This window comes from Poeciliopsis prolifica, unplaced genomic scaffold (assembly GCF_027474105.1).
Source record: "Poeciliopsis prolifica strain line A6 unplaced genomic scaffold, Auburn_PproV2 SCAFFOLD011, whole genome shotgun sequence".
Lineage (NCBI taxonomy): Eukaryota > Metazoa > Chordata > Actinopteri > Cyprinodontiformes > Poeciliidae > Poeciliopsis > Poeciliopsis prolifica.
Window position 1 is genome coordinate 5,372,222 of NW_026562386.1, and position 20,514 is coordinate 5,392,735.

The 20,514-nt window shown below is 35.4% G+C and overlaps 1 protein-coding gene across 1 annotated transcript in view; it reads left to right on the forward strand.

The window, feature by feature from the left end:
• The window catches only part of tspan15 (tetraspanin 15), a 39,718-nt gene that overhangs the window by 14,111 nt on the left and 5,093 nt on the right, over positions 1-20,514 (forward strand). Inside the window, exons 3-7 of the mRNA XM_055036852.1 lie at positions 3,549-3,623; positions 5,787-5,882; positions 17,667-17,783; positions 18,209-18,259; positions 18,632-18,748. Coding sequence (XP_054892827.1) covers positions 3,549-3,623; positions 5,787-5,882; positions 17,667-17,783; positions 18,209-18,259; positions 18,632-18,748 — 456 coding nt within the window. The remainder of the gene's footprint in view (positions 1-3,548; positions 3,624-5,786; positions 5,883-17,666; positions 17,784-18,208; positions 18,260-18,631; positions 18,749-20,514) is intronic.

Consider the following 20,514-nt stretch of genomic DNA (forward strand, 5'->3'; position numbering starts at 1 on the left):
AATCCTTCCATTATCTATTGATCAATTTTTGGATGTAGACTTGTATGAACTTTCGACCATTTCTCCGGGATGTTGCTAGAATCTGCTGCTTTCTGGTTTCTCTTTAACATTTTCATTGGATTAAGGTCAGGACTATGATTTGGCCTTTTCAAATCATTAACTTTTTTATTTCTTAGCTGTTCTTTGCAACAATGCCTTGTGTGCTTAAGGTTATTGTCCTGCTGCATGACCCACTTTCTCCTGAGACTCAATTCACAAATATGAAACTGACATTTCCATAAAAATTTGCTGGTATTTTTCACATTTCAGTACACTTTTATTTAGATAATGACAGTTCACAACCAAAGCTGCCTCAGGGAAATTTACAAACAGAAAAAAAAACATCACATGTTCATTCATGCATGCATTTGGCCAACATCTTCTAACACCATGAAACAAAAACGGCCACCGGTTGTCTAGATTGGTTTGGTGAAAGAAAAGAAAGGACGTGAGCGAGAGGAGCAGCAATAAACAATAAGCACAAGGAAAGCAGAGGAAATGTTTGTATTGCATCACTGAAGGAACCCAAATAACTTTAGGATGCATTTTCTTATATGTAGCTAGTAGATGTGTATTTTTAACTCTTAGAAAACAAAGATTCTCCAATAAAGTTTATGATAAATCTGAGTTTTACCAAATGAAAACCTCTAAGCTTTCGAAACATAAAAGTAATTTATGTAAACTCTGACTTAAGACTGTTAAATTTTATATTTGATTATTATTTGGTGCAGTAACAGACTGCCGGCCCGTCCGGAACGTTAGCTGGAGATGGGCACCAGCAACTCCGACCCCACTAGAGACAAAGGTGTTAGAAAATGGATGGTTTATTTGGTGAAACAAATTCTGTCAAACTATTACTTTTGAAACTCTCTTAAACATAAAAATTTCCCTAAAATAACTCAGAAACTTTGTCACTGTTATTTTGTTCTCTTCAGTTCGACTAAGTTTTCGTCTGGAAAAATTTGAGTCTGTAGATAAAAATGCAGCTATAAAATTAGTTTTTATTTAGCTGAATACTCCACACTTCTTAGTTTTATTTTTTGATTTGTTCTTCAAGAATATTTTGTAAGGTTAGTATCATTTTTGTAAATTTCTGTCAGACTAAGTCAAAATAAAATGTTGGTTTGTATTTTGGTGTAAATCAAGAATAGCATATTTTCTTTCAATGTGTTAGATTTCCAGTCATGAAGGAATTAATACATGTAGGTGTGATTAAATACTGATTTAACAATGCTACGTTAACTTTGGTCCAAGAAACAGGAAGAGGAAGAAACTCTATGATGTCATTGGACCTTTAACAGAACAAAGGAAAAACTTGTGAAGATGACATTTGGAGAGGAAAGTTCAAATCTTCACTAGATTTACCAAGTCCCGCTGAACAATCAATCAATAAGTCAAATTTTATTTGTATGGCATTTCAAAGTGCTTTCCATCACTTTGAAAACGGGAGGTTGGAGATCGGCCTATTAATTTTATAGAGCTGAGGAAGAGATTCTAGAGGCATCTACTTTCACCGCCAGCTTCTAGCTTTGTACGAACCCTGATCAAACTTTTCAGCCGTTCCTGGACCGCAGCTGAAGATGCTACGCCTGCAGGCTGTTTATCATTCCTGCATGCCCTAGGCTAGCCTTCGAGGAAACCAAGTCGCTAGCCAGTAGCTAACAACTCTTGACACAGAGCCGATCTCGCCTATCTGTCGAAATTTGATCACAGTAGATACGGTAGCTGGGCAGTAACAGTAGCGTAGGATGATCATTTCTCCTTTTTCTCGTTAGTTTTAGTGGTTGTGTGTTGGTACCTCAGCAAGTTGGTTGAATAAATTGTTAAATCTGTGAAGGTAAATTAAGTTTGTTCATAAACTCTGGTATATTTAAGAGAAGTTGTGTTTATTCCATACGCAGAGTGTAGCTGCGTTTTATTATTACTTTAATAAAACAGGGAGGATAAATAACTTAAGGCCAAGTTCATTGGATTTATTATATATTTTATTTCTCTGTTAAAAGTGGTGTTTGATTTTGTAATTATTTTTTTTAACCTAAATTACGATTTTTATTGATAATTTCCATAAGGAATTACTATAGTTATTCACAGGCAAAGTGAAAAATACTCATACATTTTGATGCTATAAAGCAGCGATACCCTGAACAGGTTAGCAGTCTTTAAATATTTCACATTAAAACACCATTTACAAAACATTGTTTTTCTCTACCAAACCAGTGTTTTAATGGTAATTATGAATTTTTAAACAGTTCCACGAATCTCTTGAGACTTTTTGCTGTTTATTTTCATGCAGATTGATTTGGGAACTCTTTGCAATTTCTGCTTCTGAAGTAATTTTTGCTAATCAGAAGTGACTCTGTTGAAATACCTTCATTTATGCTCCATCTGGCGGATTGTTGATCACTGTAGAAAAATACACTTTGCCTCTTTCACATATGGAGAAAAAAACCTTCTTGGATGTCCTTGAAATGTAATTTCTCATGGTATTTTTCCACAAACAGGATGTAAAAATTAAATTAGATGCATATTCTGATGGCTTTATTTTTATTTTTATTGTAAACGTTTTGCAGTAAAAGCATGTTTATTACAAGATGTCTATATTTCAGTGCTTCAAAGCACTGAAACATAGAAGTTTACATTTGTTTATCACTTTTATTCTGCAATGCAAAAATCTTGATGTAGAAAGTTTCTTATTCGGTGAAATGGGATCTTCTTTATCTACTTCATAAAACATCTAAAGTATAACCTGGACAAGCAGACATAGAATGCAAATGAGAAGAAAGATTTGATGCAGATTGGGTAATTTATTTAAAAATATTTCAAATGCATGAAAGATAAATTCATCATTTCTACTCTGATACAAATCAAGAGATGGTGCTACTAATCAAAACACGATTTCCTGATCTGAAAGTTTCGCCCCCTCTCTGAGGTGATTTCGTGGGAAGCAGTAGAAGGAAAGAAACTTCAACTCAGACACAATTTTTTTCAGAAAATAATCATATTTTAGTTACTTATGCCAAAACTGGGTTCACAAGCTGTTGCATACAAAAACCCCCATTAGATTAACTTTTTAAAATTTTAATAATTTTGTGGAAAGAAGTAGAAGGAAAGAAACTTCAGCTTAGACGGAGGTTTTTCAGAAAATAATTATATTTTTGTTACTTCTGCCAAAATTAGGTTCACAAGCTGTTGCATAAAAAAAACCCATTAGAATAACTTTTTTAAAATTTTAATCAAAATGTTTTTATTCTTGCAGTAATCAGATTTCTATTGGAATATAACAAAGGTGGAATAATTGCCTTTCCACTGTGACTTTATAGCACTGTTTAAAATAAAACCTTAGTATGCAGAACAATTTTGAAGGTTTAAAACTTAAAAGGTTCTGTTGAGAAAGCGGAAATGAATTCAGTCTCCAAAGAGAGAGTAAGAACTGTAGCAGATGGGCATTTTTATTTTGAATTTGTTATGCCTCGTTGACTAATTTCTCTCCTGTCTTTGTTTTGTCCAAGTTCATGTTCACCCTGCTAGTTTGTCTGATCCTGGAGCTGCTGGGAGGAATATTGGGACTGGCGTTTCGCAATCAGGTGAGCTACCTGCGGTTTTAGGTTTTTAATTTGAAACTGATTGGACCTGTGAGGGTTATGTAGCAGAGAATCAGACAGTATGCAAATGTTAAACAAATCAAAGTCATTATCATTTGCACGTTATCAGTTTTTCCTTGTTTCTTGACGCAGCTCTGTGGCATTGTCTCCATTGCAATATCCTCCTGTCGTTTTGTTTCTCAGTTTATCTTCTCATTGCGTAACAGCAATACATCCAGCTAGAAGTAAATAATGCAAAGTGATTTTATTTGTTTGCAACCAGAACAACAAAAGCTCCTGTCCACAAAACAAACAGCTGCCTGCTCTGAAAGTAAGAGCAAGAAAATGCCTAAACTGTCTAATATGTTTATGGTCTGTGGAGGGCAATATGAGCCATGTTGGTTTTCTTCCACACAAAACATTTCAACAAGGGTCAATGATTAGTTGTAACGATCAACTTTATCTGAGAAATATTTATTTTAGATGCAGATACTGTGATAATTCTGTAGGTTGCTACAATAATTTCTTACTGGACACTTATCCATCAGACGATCACCAAAGTGTCGGAAAAAGGAACGCCACAGCAGCTCAAGATCCAGTTTGAAGATTTATCTTAACCATGTCCGCTGCTGTGTTTCACCAAGTCAACAGTCAGCGCAGCCGCCTGTCAATAAATGTCAAAGCAATTCATGCTTCCCTCTTCTGTGAAGCTTTATGGAGTGTTTTGGGATTTGTTTGTTTTTGACAAACAATAAAAACAGCTGGGATTGGCATCTGCCCACACAGTCACCAGAGCCAATACCGAATTCAATAAAAGCATGATTTCTCTGTGCTTCATCTGCCATCAAACTCCTGCATTAAACCCCAAAGAGAATCTGTGGAGTATTTATTCTGTGGACTATTTAAATCTGTGGAGTATTTTAATCTGTGGACTATTATAAACAGGATCTGTACAGATCCTGACTTCACATAAAGTATATCTGCAAGATTAACACAAATGAATTAAAGAAACTAATAATTTAATCAAGGCCCAGAATAAAATGAATTAAAAGAGAAGGATTTATTAAAAAACTAAAAGTTACTATGAATATTAAAAACAATTGTACTTCAGTTAGAGAATTTCAGGTGGAGAGTTAAAACTTCAAATTTAAAGATGTCCGATAGTAATTTCCTAAACAAATACAATAAGGTTTGACGTTTTCTTTTATGAGTTAGTCTTCAGACCTCTCTGGAATGCCTTAGAGATGTTTAAAAAATTCAGGAAAGGTTTTCCTGCTTTTGATTTTGATTGTGCTTTATGTATAACAAAATGAAGGCATAATTAAGTTTGTGCTTCTACATAGTTTTTTATATTATTTCTGATTTGTTAAGTGTTGTTTATCTATTTGCGCACTAGTTTTGTCTTGTTTGTGTGTGGGAAAAGGTTAAAAACTGACTGAAAATTATCATCTTCACCAGTCTTTAATTCTACTTTTAAGTACTTTCACCAAGTATTGCCTTTTCTGTTATTTCAAGGTAAAGCTGTAACTCAGTCAGTGGCAAATTTATTATATTAGAACCAGCATTTCCTGCTACATTGTTTAGGATTAAAATAACGCAGTGCTGCATTACAGAAGCCAGACTTCTGTCATTTTCTGGTTATATAGATGTCAATTTCTCTACATTTTGCTTTCAAAAATAATTTCAATGCTCCAATGCACCGCACACTGAGACTACAGTTAGCGTTTTTATTTTTTTTGTATAAAATGCAGCAGAGTGATTTTGAGTGAATGTAACCTTCCTGTAGAGATATCGTCGTAATATTTTCTGGACAGACTCTCCTAATGTGAAATGCATTTGTGAGGACCGGCTCAGATAAAAATTAGAACCTAATTGTTTGTGCATCACCAGAAACTCTTCTGTGATCAGGACAGTTCAGTCTGAAGTTAAACATTTTCCACTCTTGCTGTGTTAATGCAACCTCTTCAGACTTTATCGTCTGCACCAGATTGTGACTGACAGATGTGAGGAGTCAGTGTTGTGCTTTAATATTCCAGCCGGGGGAGATCAGTCACCTTCACTAATCGGCATTTGGTTGCTCCGACTGCAGATCGGCTGCATGAAAAGCCCGAAGCCGTCCACCTCATTAACAAATCCTAACCGCTTTTTCTTTCTTCTCTCTCATAGACTCTCGGCTTGGTGAACAAAAACATCAGTAACGGCATAAAAAACTACTACGATGACCTAGACTTCAAAAACATCTTGGACTTCGTCCAGAAGAGGGTAAGGTGATGGCTTTGCTAACGTTTGAGGAAACGCAACGTATGGTGACATTTTATTGGAAGGAGTGTGGATAAGACTGACCTTAACTCCCATGTTAAATCCCCCTGGATGTCCCCAGTCATAAACATGACTATGCTCATCCCGGGTCGACTTCACGACAGGTCCACTGAATTTATTTTAACTAAAGAGGAAGTCAAGATGGCGGTTAAACAGAAAAAAGGGGGCGGAGCCATCGGTTACCGGTTGCTACAGTAACTGGAGAAACATCTTGTTGACTAAACCATATAGATCCAAAGGATAAATGAACACATTCTGACAAACTTTATATTTGTCCTACGTTAACACTGCAGCCGAAACGATCCCATTTTCTGTCAAATCTGATTTTTTTTTTTGCCCTTCACACTAATAAAAACATGCGACCTGTAAGCGATCTCCAGTGTGAACAGCAAACGACCTGAAAGAAAAAAGCTCTTATTCTTCTCACTTATTCTTATTTATATTACTAATCAAGAACAAACTTTAGATCTCGAGAAACTCCTATTAGTTTAAATTGTGTAGTAGTATTGTATATATTTTTTGTTGTTACCCTTACCTCTTTTTGTTGATTTTGTTGTTTTGTTTGTATTTCCTTCTATTTCATATAAAGCACATTGAACTGGCTTGTTGCTGAAAATGTGCTACATAAATAAAATAATCTGTCCTCACCTTTATGTTTGACAGTGTTATGTCAGTCTTATGCACTTTATTGCTACCCAATGTGTCTTAGTAATCAGAGTAAATAAAGCAAGTGATCTCTTTTGTCTAACATGTTCAATGCTCCTGCAGCACACAGTGCAAGCCTGTTATGACCGGAAAGGTGCAGATTTATTACTAAAACAGGATCACTGATGTACTTAAATGTCCGCAGCATGTTCTGTGTTTAAAAAAAGAAGAAAAATGGTCCAAGCTGTGTAGCGCCGCTGCTGTGCACCTGCTCTCAGAGCCATGCTCACAGCCTGAAGCTGTAGCTCTCTTTTTTTATTATTAGCTTTTATAAAGCACACAAAGCTGCAGTGCCTGGGGACGGCACATTGAAGCCACACTGTGGTCAGCAACAAGCTCCACTGATTGGTAGAGACGCTCAGTCTTAGTTATCCGAGTGAAGACAAATGCTCTTTCACTCAGAAAACTAAGGGAATTAAGTCGTGACCAGCACCTGGGCCTTCATTAAATTAGCATTCAAACGCCTCCAACACAGATTTTTATTGAGATAAATTAGCCTTAAAACCTGTACGATTGAAAACCAAACGAATTCCTTTGACATAAGGGAACAAAATATTCACGAACCAGCACGGCATTTCTCTGAATGGTTATACGACAAAGGGGGTGACGTTTAACTTTTCTTCCACAGCTACTTACACCTGAGTCATCAGGCTGACCTTTAATGCTGTTGGCAGTAGGACTAAGCTCAGCAAATACCTCCGCTTCTTTGTCACCATTAATAACGAGGCTTATTTTTAAGATTGATCGGCAGTGTCCTGGGCTTTAGGGGAGAAAAACTGCAGATGTCGACTCCAGATAAAACGACAGCTGCAAGGCAACTTGTTGGTATTGATTGCATTGCTGTAAAGACTGGACTATGAGATTAAATACTTGGTGTACAGAGAAGTGTGTCTGCACATGGAACGATGTTTCACATAGTTTGAGGGGTCGTGTCACGCAAAATTAACTTCCATGTGGGTTTCTAGTGCTTCTAAGAAAAAAAATTAAAAAAACACCCAAGTGCTTTAAAAACACCCACCTGGTTTTTGGCAATAAGTAAAAATGTTTTGTGTGAAAATTGGGCTGTTTTAAAAATTTCTACAAAGTCAGAACTGAGCCTATTACCTAGCAACCCAGGCTGAGCCCAGCCCGTTGCCTCCAGCTTGTTTGCTCTGCTGGTTTTACCGCTGGATGTGCTGTACAATGGCTGCTGGAAAAGACAACTGTTTCGTTGTTGACTTACCATCCAGAAACCACATGCTGCGTGCTTGCTGGTTGTGCAGAAGGCTCTACTTCTGCTTTTCAAAGATGTACAGTTGTATAATTGTGCATCTGTTTTTAGCCATTTTCATGTGTGAATGCCAAAGTTGAGTTGGGGTCAGTTCTAACAGTTTATTTGGATTTAAAGTGACAAAAGAGCCTAAAATAGCTCTTTGAGCAGACTAAGATCTCATTATCTAAGAATAATTCTGTGCAAAAGTGTAATTAACATGTTTTATTTTCCCCATAGACAAATCCGAACTTGTTCAAGAAGGTCCAGTAGGTCACCGTTAAATGACTACACTGGAGAACAATTTGTTTTTTTGTGTTTCTATTTTAATTAATACACCAAAGGTCAGAACCAATCAGATTTTTTTTTCTTAATTTCCTCTTATCAATTTTTGGCAGGTCAAAATCAGAAGTATTACTATTTTTATGCAGCAAAAGTACTTTCTGATTAAATTGTCAAAGTACATTTCAGGAGCACATCGAATGTGATATGCCTACTTCAAGGTAGAAAACAATACAGCTTACAGTCAGATGTCTATCATTTATTTTCTGTTATTTTATTATCTGTGATTTGTAGTCTGTTGAACATTTGCTAAAAATATGTTTGCTGATGAAGCAACCTCAAATAAAAATCAACTTGTTATCCTGTTTATGTCCTCTAAGAGTTTATGTCAGATGTTTGAATCTGATCTGTTACTGTTGCCTGTAAGACTTAATGACAAACCTGTTTCTGTTGAATAAAACGGCTAAATTGTCTAAAACATTCTTCCTTCAAACTGTTCGTTTCTGGAAAATGTGTCTTTAAAATGAAAATTTTACAGGATATGCAGTGAGAAGCCATTTCTTTTGGGTACTTGTAAAATAGTCTCCACGTCTTTGACTGTGAAACAGCTTTGAAAGGAACTAATGGGTGCTATTATCCCATCACCTTTCTGTTGTCAGAATCCTTTTTCTCCTCTAATAGCCGCTTTTATTTTTCTACGGTGTTCGGAGTTTCTGCTTTTGCAACCTTTCACTTCACGTCTTAACATGATGCTGAAGTTGAACAGTCACGTCTCAGACAAGATGTCAATATTTATGAGGCAAACAGATTTTTTTTACACCAAATGTGGACAGTTTTATTTATTTTTTAATCATAATTGAACACTAACAGATGCCAGTCTTTGGTCACAACCCCTAAGTGCCAATTGGAGGTTGTGTTATCCATAAAGCATCTAACATGTAGAATGCAAATGTTTTGCTAGGTTCCTCATCAGTGTAATATGTGCACAATTTTAGAAGATAATTATTATGACTTGTAATGTTTTACTTTTGTTAATCACTTAACTCAACAATTACTATTTTATTGCAGGGAAATTGAGTTTTAGTGCCATGTTAAAAGAAAGTTATTGTTTTTAGCCATTTTCATAATTTCACTTTAAGCGAAATTTTCACCAACCAACAATTCTTTATTTAAAATGTTTTAATAATCTAATATTTCCATCTTAAATGCTGTGTATTCATTATCTACGACTCATGAATACAAAACATTCATTATTCATAAATGCTGTGATGCATTTATCAGACTTTCTGAACTAAATGAACTAAATGAGCTTTCCAGTATAACTTAATTTTTCTAGTTATTATTCTTTAAAACTGTACCAATTGGAGAGATGTTGCTATTAGGGCTGGGACTCCATTAAAGTTTTTTATTAAGTTAGTTGGAGGGTCTGCAATTAATTAATCACTTTCCAATCAAAGTACATATTAACAAATAAGCAACATTTTCACTTCAAAAACCCACTTGCTGATAAATTATTAAATAAATAATAAATTAAGTAAGATATTTATTGTTTTTAATTAGTTTCTTAATCATCGGATTGTTGGAAATTGTCATTCTATCAATTTAGCTTTCCCTAGTTTTTATATTTAAATTTAAGTTAGCACTTTCAGATTGTTTTTGAAAACATTTTTACTTACAAACATTTTTCCAAAACAACTTCAAGCACTTTTCTGTAGTTATGTAAGTAAACTGTTAAATAATTTTTTAAAAATTGTCAAATTGCACACTTTTTGCTCATTTTTCCACTGATAAAACTGTTTTTGTGTTGTGTCCCACTATAAAATGTGGTCCTACGGGAGTTTTTCTTGTGGTGAATCTTGCTCTTCATTGAAATCTTGTTTTCTGATGAAGATCCCTTCCTGTTTTTAGACCATTAATAATAAAAACACTGTGGTTCACCATTTTAGAATATAATTAAACGAACACTAGCCATAGAATTGACTGCATCACTTTGCAATTTAGGCTTAGAAAACATTTTTTAGGTAGTTTTTAGTCTGAATCCTCAGCAAATGTCACAACAACCCATTTAGGCGTTTGGAGAAAAACTTCACTCTGTTTTGTGTCTTGTTGAATGCAGAGGGACCATGCATATTTATAGGCCAATTTTAAGGTTAGAACAGAGGTGACCTTCAGGTAAAACAATTAATTAGGGCATTTTATAAGAGGAAGCAATGTCTCTCATTAAAATGCAATAGCCAGTGTTGTCTGCATGTATTAAAATGCATCAGATAAGTAACGTAGTCATAAACCATTTTTCTATCTGTACTTCTGATTTGATTAAGTGGACGGGCAACTGTCTCTCAGGAAAGTACGGCTCTGTCTGAAATGATCAAATTAAGTTAATCAAAATGACATCCGTCGGTTCAATTATACTCTGCACCACTTTTCCAAAGACATAGCCCATCGATAAACAGTTCTGATACTTGTGTCTCGTGTGGATTTGACCATCAGACCTGGACGTGGATATGATTTTCTAACCTGAACAAAGCCAGAGGATATGGTGTTTTCTTACTGTTGACTTCAAACACATTATCGCATACTCAAATTACAGGAACTAAGGGCGGCTCTTCGGTTCAGTGTTTTGACAGGACAGTCAGTGGTTTACTCTTCTTGTGGTTTTGAGCAGCTTTTTATCCAAGGATGATCAAACGATGTCTGACTTGTTTTATGGTCTTAGGTCAGGGATGTCAAATTCATCTTTTGTTTTGGGCCAAATACAGCTCATGAATGCTCTGAAAGGGCCAGTTTTCCTGGAATATATTCACGAAACCTGTTGACAAACTGTTAAAATATCAATGAATTCTTGATATTTAAAATTAAACAGTATTGTTGAACATCTTTGCAGTTCCTCCAGGACTTTGTGATTCTTGTGATTTTTTTCTTTCTTTTTTTTTTTTCAATAAAAATTAAAGTGTTTATGGTACTAATGTGGAAATATTTGTGCTTTATTACTTGTATAGCTCATGGACTATAATCTGACATCAATTAAAGCTGAGGCAGCTGTTTAGTCCAAGTAAAGTTTTTTTTGAGAAAAATCTGCGCTAAACTCCAAATTTTGTGTTAGCTTAAAAAAGTACGGGATTTGTTCATTTTACGTGAATTTCCTTGATAATTCTCAAAACACTGGAGAGAGTGATTGATATAATTTGGCAGTAAACAGAAAAAACTGCATTGAATGAAAACATAATATTTACGCACACTTATTGTTCAGTCTAGAATCTTGGGGACCATATAGAAAGCTATGGCGGGCCGGATTTGGCCCACGGGCCTTGAGTTTGACACGTCTTGGGTGCTTTCGCATACTGCTTTAAAGTACACAATCGCTCACTTCACAAAGGTGCACCGCTGTTCTCAGAGACGATTGCTTTCCTTCACAACACAATGGCCGCTGTAAGCACACGTTATACGTTTTTTTTCTTCTGCCAATTTTAAGCTGAATTTCTCAGATTGGCTTGTCTGACTGTGGTTAAGAGGATGTTGTCTTCTCTGCAAAACATCGCAGAGAAAAGCATCAAAAGTGGGCAGGAGGGGCTCGAGTTAAATTGTCTCTGAAGAAAGAAAAGAGGCTTCAAACACTTGACACTACAAAATACTTGTCAACAGCAATTCAAATTTCTTGACCTTCAAATTTGCTAACATCCCAATCAGTGGGAATGAGCTGGAGATGAGGCGGAAAACAAAGTGTCATGTTGCCTTCGATTGGGAGTTGTTTCGGCAGCATCTTCACAACATAAAGCATCCGCTTTCTGTGTGTGAAAAGAAACGTTTGAATTGGCAAATAACTATTGCAATTCACATGAACGCCTGAGATTTGACCTTTACTTTTAAGGACTGTTTCTCCGTGTCTAGTTTCTGGATGAAATAGACTTATTGAGTGATGTTCCAAGATCTCCATTCTTCCTCACATATGGGACAGAAAGGAGAATTTTATTGAAGTTTATAATCTTACTTTACTAATTTATAACATCACAAAGCTTAAAAATGATCCATAATTAGTTTCATTGGTGATTATTCCTTCTTCTTTGTACAGTGAAAACAACTAAATCAGCATTATGACTACTTATTATTAGTATTAATGTTGACATTTTTAGTTTCCAGTCCAAAGAGTGTTTTATAATAAATAGGAATAATTTATTTTTTAATGTGACATTAGCTCTTGTATTACCCAGCTTCTCTTCTGACTGGTTAGTCAGAAACAAACTAACTAGAACAATCATGAAGTCTTCTTTTTTTTCCTCCATAAACTCTGCACTCTTAATTAATGACTTCCTTTGAGATCCTTTCCCATTGTGTCCAGCTGAATGTAATCTGCATAATGACCAGTTATGGTTCAGTGAGTGGAGCAAACAGCCTGATTCTGGACCTGCTTAAGACTCTCTCAGTTCTGAGATGGGTTTGGTGCTGAAAGCAGACAAATCTAGGTGCTTCATGGTGATTTTCTCCTCCTTTTGTCCTTTAATTATTCAGTTGAACAATAGGTTCTACAACATAAAGTGAGGGATGTCCAAAAACATTCAACAAACTCAAGCTGTCAGGCCATAAAATTAATTAAATTAAATTTCTGTTTCTTTTAACCCACTCAGTAATAAACACAATTTTAAATAAAATTTGTGTATTATTAAAACATTTTCATTTGGTTGGCATCCTTTTATTTTTTAGCATTTTTGACATGTAATCCAGGGCCGAACAAAATAATTTCAACGGCCACAAATGGCCCCCGAGCCACACGTTGGACACTCCTGACTTAACTGTAAATCACAAAAACTATGGAAATAGAATTTAATAACTTTTTGTAAATCTTGTTTCTTATCAGTTGAGATGGTATTTTACCCTCCAATACTTCTAATGAAAACCTGCTTTAATCTGTTTTATAAGTAGTGTTATCTTTTTTTATTATTAATTAGTCAAATAATAGATGTCATAGATTTTAAGAAATAGGTCTGATTAATTTGAAATGTGATATTACTGTTTTTTTCAATTTTAAGAGATTTTCTTAAAACGTTTGGTTTTAAACAAATTTTAACCATAAAAAATACAAATATTTCTCTAGATTTCTGGATTGAAGTTTTTTTTTTGTTTATTTTTATTTCAATGCATCTCAATCTCCAAGTCTGTAGACAGGAGACCAAACTTTTGAGCTCTATGATGATCAAACTTTTCTTTATTCCTTTATTTGGTCGTAAAACTAATCTTTCACACCGAGTGCCTAATAAATCCCGGTTTCACCATTTCTTAACTTCTTACAACTCACTTGGAAAGAAAAGCCTCTGATGAAGAGAAATCCTGATCGTTTGATATATTTAGGTTTTACAGCAGAACTCTATGTTTCGCCACAAAAGGTTGTTGAACTTAAACCTTATTGGATTCTCCCATCACCTGTAACAGCTTAAATCTGCCCTCATCAGATCTCATAAAGGTATTTCTAAGGCTTTGGAGTCGAGTCCTTCTAACCCTGAACAAATTGGGGCCTGTTTTTTATTTATTTTATTTTTTTATTGCTCTATTTTGTGGATGGTTTTCTTTGTTTTTTTGGAAATCTTTGAATGATCTCAAAAACATGATCATCCAATACTTTCTCTCTTCTTTGGTCCAGTTTTGATGTAATAATCAGCTTCTCAAATCGTGGGGTTAAAAGTATTTCAAGAAGATTTCAAAACCACACAGCAACAAATCATTCGCCTCATCAGTCTTATTGAACGTTTGTGTCTCATATCTAATATCATAAGACTTTATTTTACCCATCTATCAGACAGGAAGTGGGTTTAATACCGCCTGCAGCCGTGCATGAGTCATTCGATGTGATGGTTTAGTCGCGGTTTGTTGCTATAGATCCTCTGCTGAAGATCCTTTGTTTTGACAAAAGATGTTTTTTTTTCATTGAATTATAGATCTATACTCCAGAGATCGCAGTGACGTTTGTGCTTAATTTGCTATTAGTGTCTGCACAGCTTCAATCCAGAAATATGAACTTTAAAAAGCAACAATGTGTTTTGTATCATCTATGAACCATAATCATTAACATAATAAATATTTTACTATGTGTAATAAATCTATGTGATGTAGAAGTTTCACTTTCTGAAATTGACAAAGATATTTACATTATTATTCTGCATTTTTAGGATGTACCTGCATACATGCAGTTGAAACCAGATAGTTACAAACACAGAATAAAAACACACATCCACATTTTTTTTCTCACTGTCTGGAGTTAAATCAAACCAAACCTCTCCTCTTTTAGTGCAGTATAAATTACCCAAATTATTTCTGTTTCCTAAATGCCAGAAAACTTTTCTTGAATTCAGTGTCTTAAACTGCATGATGTGGGTCAAATGTTTTTGGTTCAACTAAAACAGGATAGCCATGATGGTGTTTTTGTATCCTGTGCGTGTTTTACCTTAGATCTGCCCATCTGATTAAAATTTAAATAATTTGTGGATTCTGACTTTATAAAGCTTTGTTGTGTTTTCGAATGCATGTTCTTCCAACTTGGTTTCTATTACTGTGAACATTCCTTGTTCTTTAGACACGATTGTGAAATTAATTTGAAGAGCTTCCCTCTTTAGCTAGTCATATATTGCAGCTGCACTGTTGAGACCCATTTGCTTTTTGTTGCTCTTCTTCCCCGGCAATTGCTGTGGGATGCAACAGATGTGACATCTGGTAAGATGACTGATAACATTTTAGAAGAACTTCCCTAAAGTCCAAATTTAACAGCTGCATCGATGCATTTTCTGCCCATAATTTATAAATAAGAAACTTCTTCTAGATGGAGATAGTTGCTGCTCATTTACTTCCACTGTTGCTCAATAATAAACATCATTTATGCACTTTTTTTTAAATATGCTTTAGAAAAAGTAGGGCTACAATTGCTTGTATTAGAGGCACACATTGTTAATATCTGATGTTTTTTAATAGCCCCAAGCATTTGCATCCAAGCTGCTAGTTAATCAGTGGTAGAATGTTTTGCACCAGATATACAAGAAAATCAAATGTTGCAAAACATTTGTAAAGTATAACAAAACTGGAGTTATTATTTGCTTCATTAACTTGAGCTTCATTTTTGGTTGGGTGGCTGTAATTCACCACTATTGAAGCAACATCTACCACAACAAAAACATTAAAAACCAGAGGGGACACAATAGTTTTCTGGAGGGATGGAGGGAGGAAGGGAGGTTGAGCGCCTAAAGTCTTTTCTCTGTCTATATCCCCCAGAATGCTGTGCGGTTCTAGATCAAAGTTCAGTTATTATTGAACATTTTGTCAGATGTGTATTGATCAGATATTGTGCGTCTATCACAATATGTTTTATTATAAACATAATAAAACTCTACTAACAAACTAACAGTAACAAACTGATTTGTAATTCTTGGTTTAAAAAAGAGAAAACCGTGATTGTTTTAAGCTCCCCTTTTGTTTTTTTAGTCTCCAGCCAATCAGAAATTAATAACTTTGAGTAATGGGAGAAACGTCTCAGCATGCAAGCTTCATATCTGTACACCGGTTACAATGACTGGCGGAGTGTCTCCTCACATTTACTCATCACATCTCTTTACATCTCGTCTCGTTAGATGTCTGCGATTCTCTTCAGTGAAATATTTGGTCCTGTAATTGAATGGCGAGCCGAGCTAACACTGTGGCGCTCAGCCGTTTCCGTCCGTGTTTACACTCTGAGACTGACGTTTGGAAAGGAATTCATAAAGAGAGACGGCGTCGGCTCAATGAAATGACTGGAGTGCCAACGTTTTACACTGTCGAACCACTGAGAAGACTGTTCCTTTTCCACAGGTTCGGTATCCAAATGATGTTCGCTTATCTCTGAATGTTACGGGTAGAAAGTTGTGTGAAAAGGCTACCTTGAGAAAAATGCTTTTATTGGTTACATCTCAAATTGGCTTCAAGTGTTTATTTGTCCCAATGTTTTTCTTTTTAAGCATACTTGGTTAATGTGAGACTTTGAAGGTGAATAATGAAAAACGTTCATGTAAAAGCTTATTTATGTACTTCTTTTCATACTAAGAAATGCAGCTATAAGTGATAAACATGTAGATGTCTGTAGATTTTCAGTTGTGCCATGCTTTTTCCATTTTCTGATGATGAACTGAACTGTGCTCTGTATGACTTTCAAAACTCGCAATGCTAATTTAGAGTCATTACTCTTCGGATGACTTGTGAAGGTACAACAGAGTGTTAGAGCCATACTAAGAAAAACTAATAATATTCCGAGAATAAAGTCATAGCATTATAAGAATAAAGCCAAAATAATACGAGAATAAAGTCATAATGCTACAATTTTATTCTCATAATATTTTGACTTTATTCTCGTACAACTTAATTCTTGCAATACTTTGACTTTGTTCTCATAATTTTATGACTTTATAGTCGTAATTTTATTTAATTGTTTTCTTAGATGAAGGATGTGATCCGGTTAGGACTGGATTTTATTTTAGGGGTGTCAAATAAAAGGGGGTGACATACATATGCATTCCACTCTTTTATTTCTGCACTTTATTTGAGAAAAATAAATATTAGTTTAATGTTCATGCGCTACTTTATTTTCATATATCAAAGAGAATCTCAGTAAAATACTTTTGAGTTGTAGTAAATTGGCAAACCTTGGAAAAGCTAAACAATCTCAATACTTTTCATTTCCTTAAGCGCCACATTTCACCATGAGACATATCGACTTTCAAGCTAAAAAAAAACAATACTTTCTATCACAGCTGATAACAGTCCAGCAAACAAATGGCTAACTCTTTGGTCAAGGCAATTACCTCCCTGAAGTTTCTTATTGGAACTCATTTATTTTCCTTGTGAAGTAATGTTTTGTTTTTCCCAGGGGTTTTTCAAGCAACACCTAAAACGAAGCAGCAATAATGGGAATCCTGAGGTGTTGTTTATTTCTGTGAACCAAATTGCAGCTGGATTCCACATACTGGTTCTGGAGGAGACCGTTCATTTTGTTCCTGTCGCATGTTAGCTAATGTGGAGCAAAGATCAGAGAGTATGGATTTTGAATTTTTGGTGAGAAGACAGACTGAAAGCGTCATTTATTTTGTTTTCATTTTCCTTCAGGATATAATGCATGATGGGAGGTTTATGCAGTGAACTGCTATTTGATCGAGATAGATTTGTTGTAATTAAATCTCTCGCTGGATGTGAGAACAGTGTGTGATTGACTTACTTAACTGAGCTACAATTATCTATAATATATAACATATAGCCCAGCTATTCAAACACCTGTGCAGATGCACAGAGAAGCACATTCACTCATTTATACGTAAATCTTTAATTGTTGCTCATTTCATCCTGAAACGTTGCAGGCATTTCGTCAGCTCAGCAGAAATGAATGCTATTTTCCAAACCATTTTTTTTTTCTGGAAATGCTGCTCTCCCTCTTGCTTTTCGTCTCACATTCCTCCTCTAATTTCTGCCATTTTTCTTGTCTCTGCCAGTTTCAGTGTTGCGGCGGTAAAGATTTTCAAGACTGGCAAGTCAACATTTACCACACATGTCCTGGACGTGGACCGCTGGCCTGTGGAGTCCCATATACCTGCTGTATTACGACTCGGGTGAGCACGAAACATTACAACCGATGGTATGCAAGCAAATACTGCTACATCAGCATTTCCATGTTACAGTTTTTATATATTAATTTGGAGCTACAAGTGGCTCATTGAAGCTTTTACAATGGCACGAAAAACTGCAAATACAGTCTTAAAGGGCCTTTAATTGCTTCAACACACCTGAGTTAAATAATTACAACACTTAATGCATGCTTTATGAAAAACCTTTGAATAATTTATCTTCCTAATCTGCTAGCTGAGTTTGAGAGAGACAGGACAAGTTCTCACATCATCAGCAATTGAACTTTTAATGTTTTATAAATGTGAAAAGAAACTTCTGCAGAAAGTTTTTGTTTGGCTCATCCAATCATTTTACATTTTATGAAGGAAATGCACATATATTTATTTCTGTCTTCTTCTCTCCTCACCAGCCTAATGAAGTGGTCAACACTCTGTGTGGGTACAACGTCTTGAATAAAACGGTAAGAGATCATAGAAATATCAACATGAATGTAAAATTCTTTAAACTGAAGTTCCTCCAGTTCATTATCTTGTTTTCTGTTTTCTCGTTGGATATACCGAGCAGACTCATTAAAGTGCCAATTAAAGGCAAATAGTTTAAAAGTCCTGTCTCCATGGTAGCTGGATATGACCCTGTAACCTCTGCTGTGATTTCAGCAACTCATAAATCCCTTCAAGGCTTAGTGTAAGTTGGAATAACAGCTATAAGTAATAAATTAAGGCAAAATCCAGGAAGTTCTATGTTCTGTAAGACACAAAACAAATGTTTGTTTTGACATTTAACTTCTTGATAAATACATGGGCTGATAGACTTGTTTTGTTCTCTGTTGTAGCGGCCAGATGCGATGAAGGTTATCTACGCGAGAGGCTGCACGTATGCGTTCATGCACTGGATGGAGGACAACTATACAAAGATGGCCATACTGTTGTTGGTTATCCTCCTGCCTCAGGTAAAACATGCACTGCACAGCACACATTTCTGAGTTTAATATTTTCATAGCTCACATAAAGCTGATAAGTATATGAAGATATAAAATCAGTTTTTTTAAGAAGTTGTTTGTTCAGGGGGCTCTTTGCTGCCCTGAACAAACTGGAAAGTTGAGTGGAAGGCAAAAGTGGGGTAGGATAACAGCAGTCTGTCTGAAACAAAGCCCATTCATTTTTTTGAGTATGTGAATTTCTACTTTTTATAAACTGCAAGACAATTATTAACATCATTAAATATGAATACATTTAAATTTATATCTCTGTATAAATTAAAATGAATTAGTAAAGAAAAACTCTTTGATACTTTTTAAAGCTTATTTGATGCATGTTTTGCATTACTGAAAATAAAAAACATAAAAACAGATATTTTAAAATATCTCATCAAATTTGATGATGATGATGATGATGCATTAAAACTAAATGAAATGGCTAAAATAAAAACTCTCCCCACATCATAATGGTGCCACCACCATGTTTCACTGTATTTTTCTTTACAGACAGCATGTTGTATTTGGTCTCATTATTCAATCATTTTGTTTTTTTCCAAACTTCCACAAAGGTGAGAACGATGGCATGCAAAACTACATGCATTCTACATTTTTCAGGTTTTTTATTTGTAAAGAAATACTTTAACACAAAAGATCCACAAAACATTTATAGAAATTTGTTTTATACCATTTTATTTACCTTTACAGCCACTGATAGTTTGAGCTCTCTGATTCCTCTCTTGCCAACCCAAGTGGTGTAAAACTGTGTGGCGTCAGACCCCCTCCCACGCCTCATGGTTTCCCAGCCCCTTCACAAATCACAACGAGACAAGGAGGCATTTTAAGAAAGTAGCTTAAATTCAACACATCTATGACTCAGAAACACATCGAGGATCAAACATTTGTCCGCATTTTCCAGCCTGAGATGCATGTCTGATGACTAAACATCAGAAAATACATTTCCTTGTTTCCCCTGAACTTCCGACGGCTTCACTTCATCAGCAGCGAGAGAAACAGAATGCTGCTTCATTTCACTTACATTTTCTGTGCATTTCCATACATACTGCATTATGTTGTCAGAACATCATTCTGGAGCGACAGACACTTACTAACTCTCTCTGCATTAAGTATCTGTCTTCTGCGGTTTGGATGTAAGATGCATGGGGCCTTTTTTGTTCCTGGCATTTCTGCCCTTGTACATCTTCTTGAAAGTTACCCAATGCGTTTAGATATGAGCCCCTTTGACAGCTATGAATACATGAATGTTGATCGGCTGCGACTGTAAGAAGCGTGTTGGTTGTCGCCAAGTCGTTTCTGCGATGTGGAGCAAATGCCGCCTGGCAGTCATTGATATCACGTAATGGGTTCATTCTCTTTATTTATGTTCAGGTGGCACAAAACAGATTAATCTGTTCCGTCACTCAGAAGACTTTCATTTTCCTCATTTCATTTCCATTCCAAGTAACAAGTCCCAATTCAATCAAGTGTATTGTTCTGAGGAAATTTGCAGCAGATGCAACATGACTTATTGAGGATTTGACACATTCCCACAAAAGCAACTGGATCACAAAGAAGTTCATTTTTAACCCTGATTATGATTCGCTGTTGACGGTTTGTTCTTTCCAGGAACAAAATGGAGTTTCTGTGCTGGCCTGTCAAAATAACAGATTTTACTGGATGATAAATTGCCCCAGAAATTATTGTGATAAACAATAATATTGTCATTTTGAGACAACTTTTAA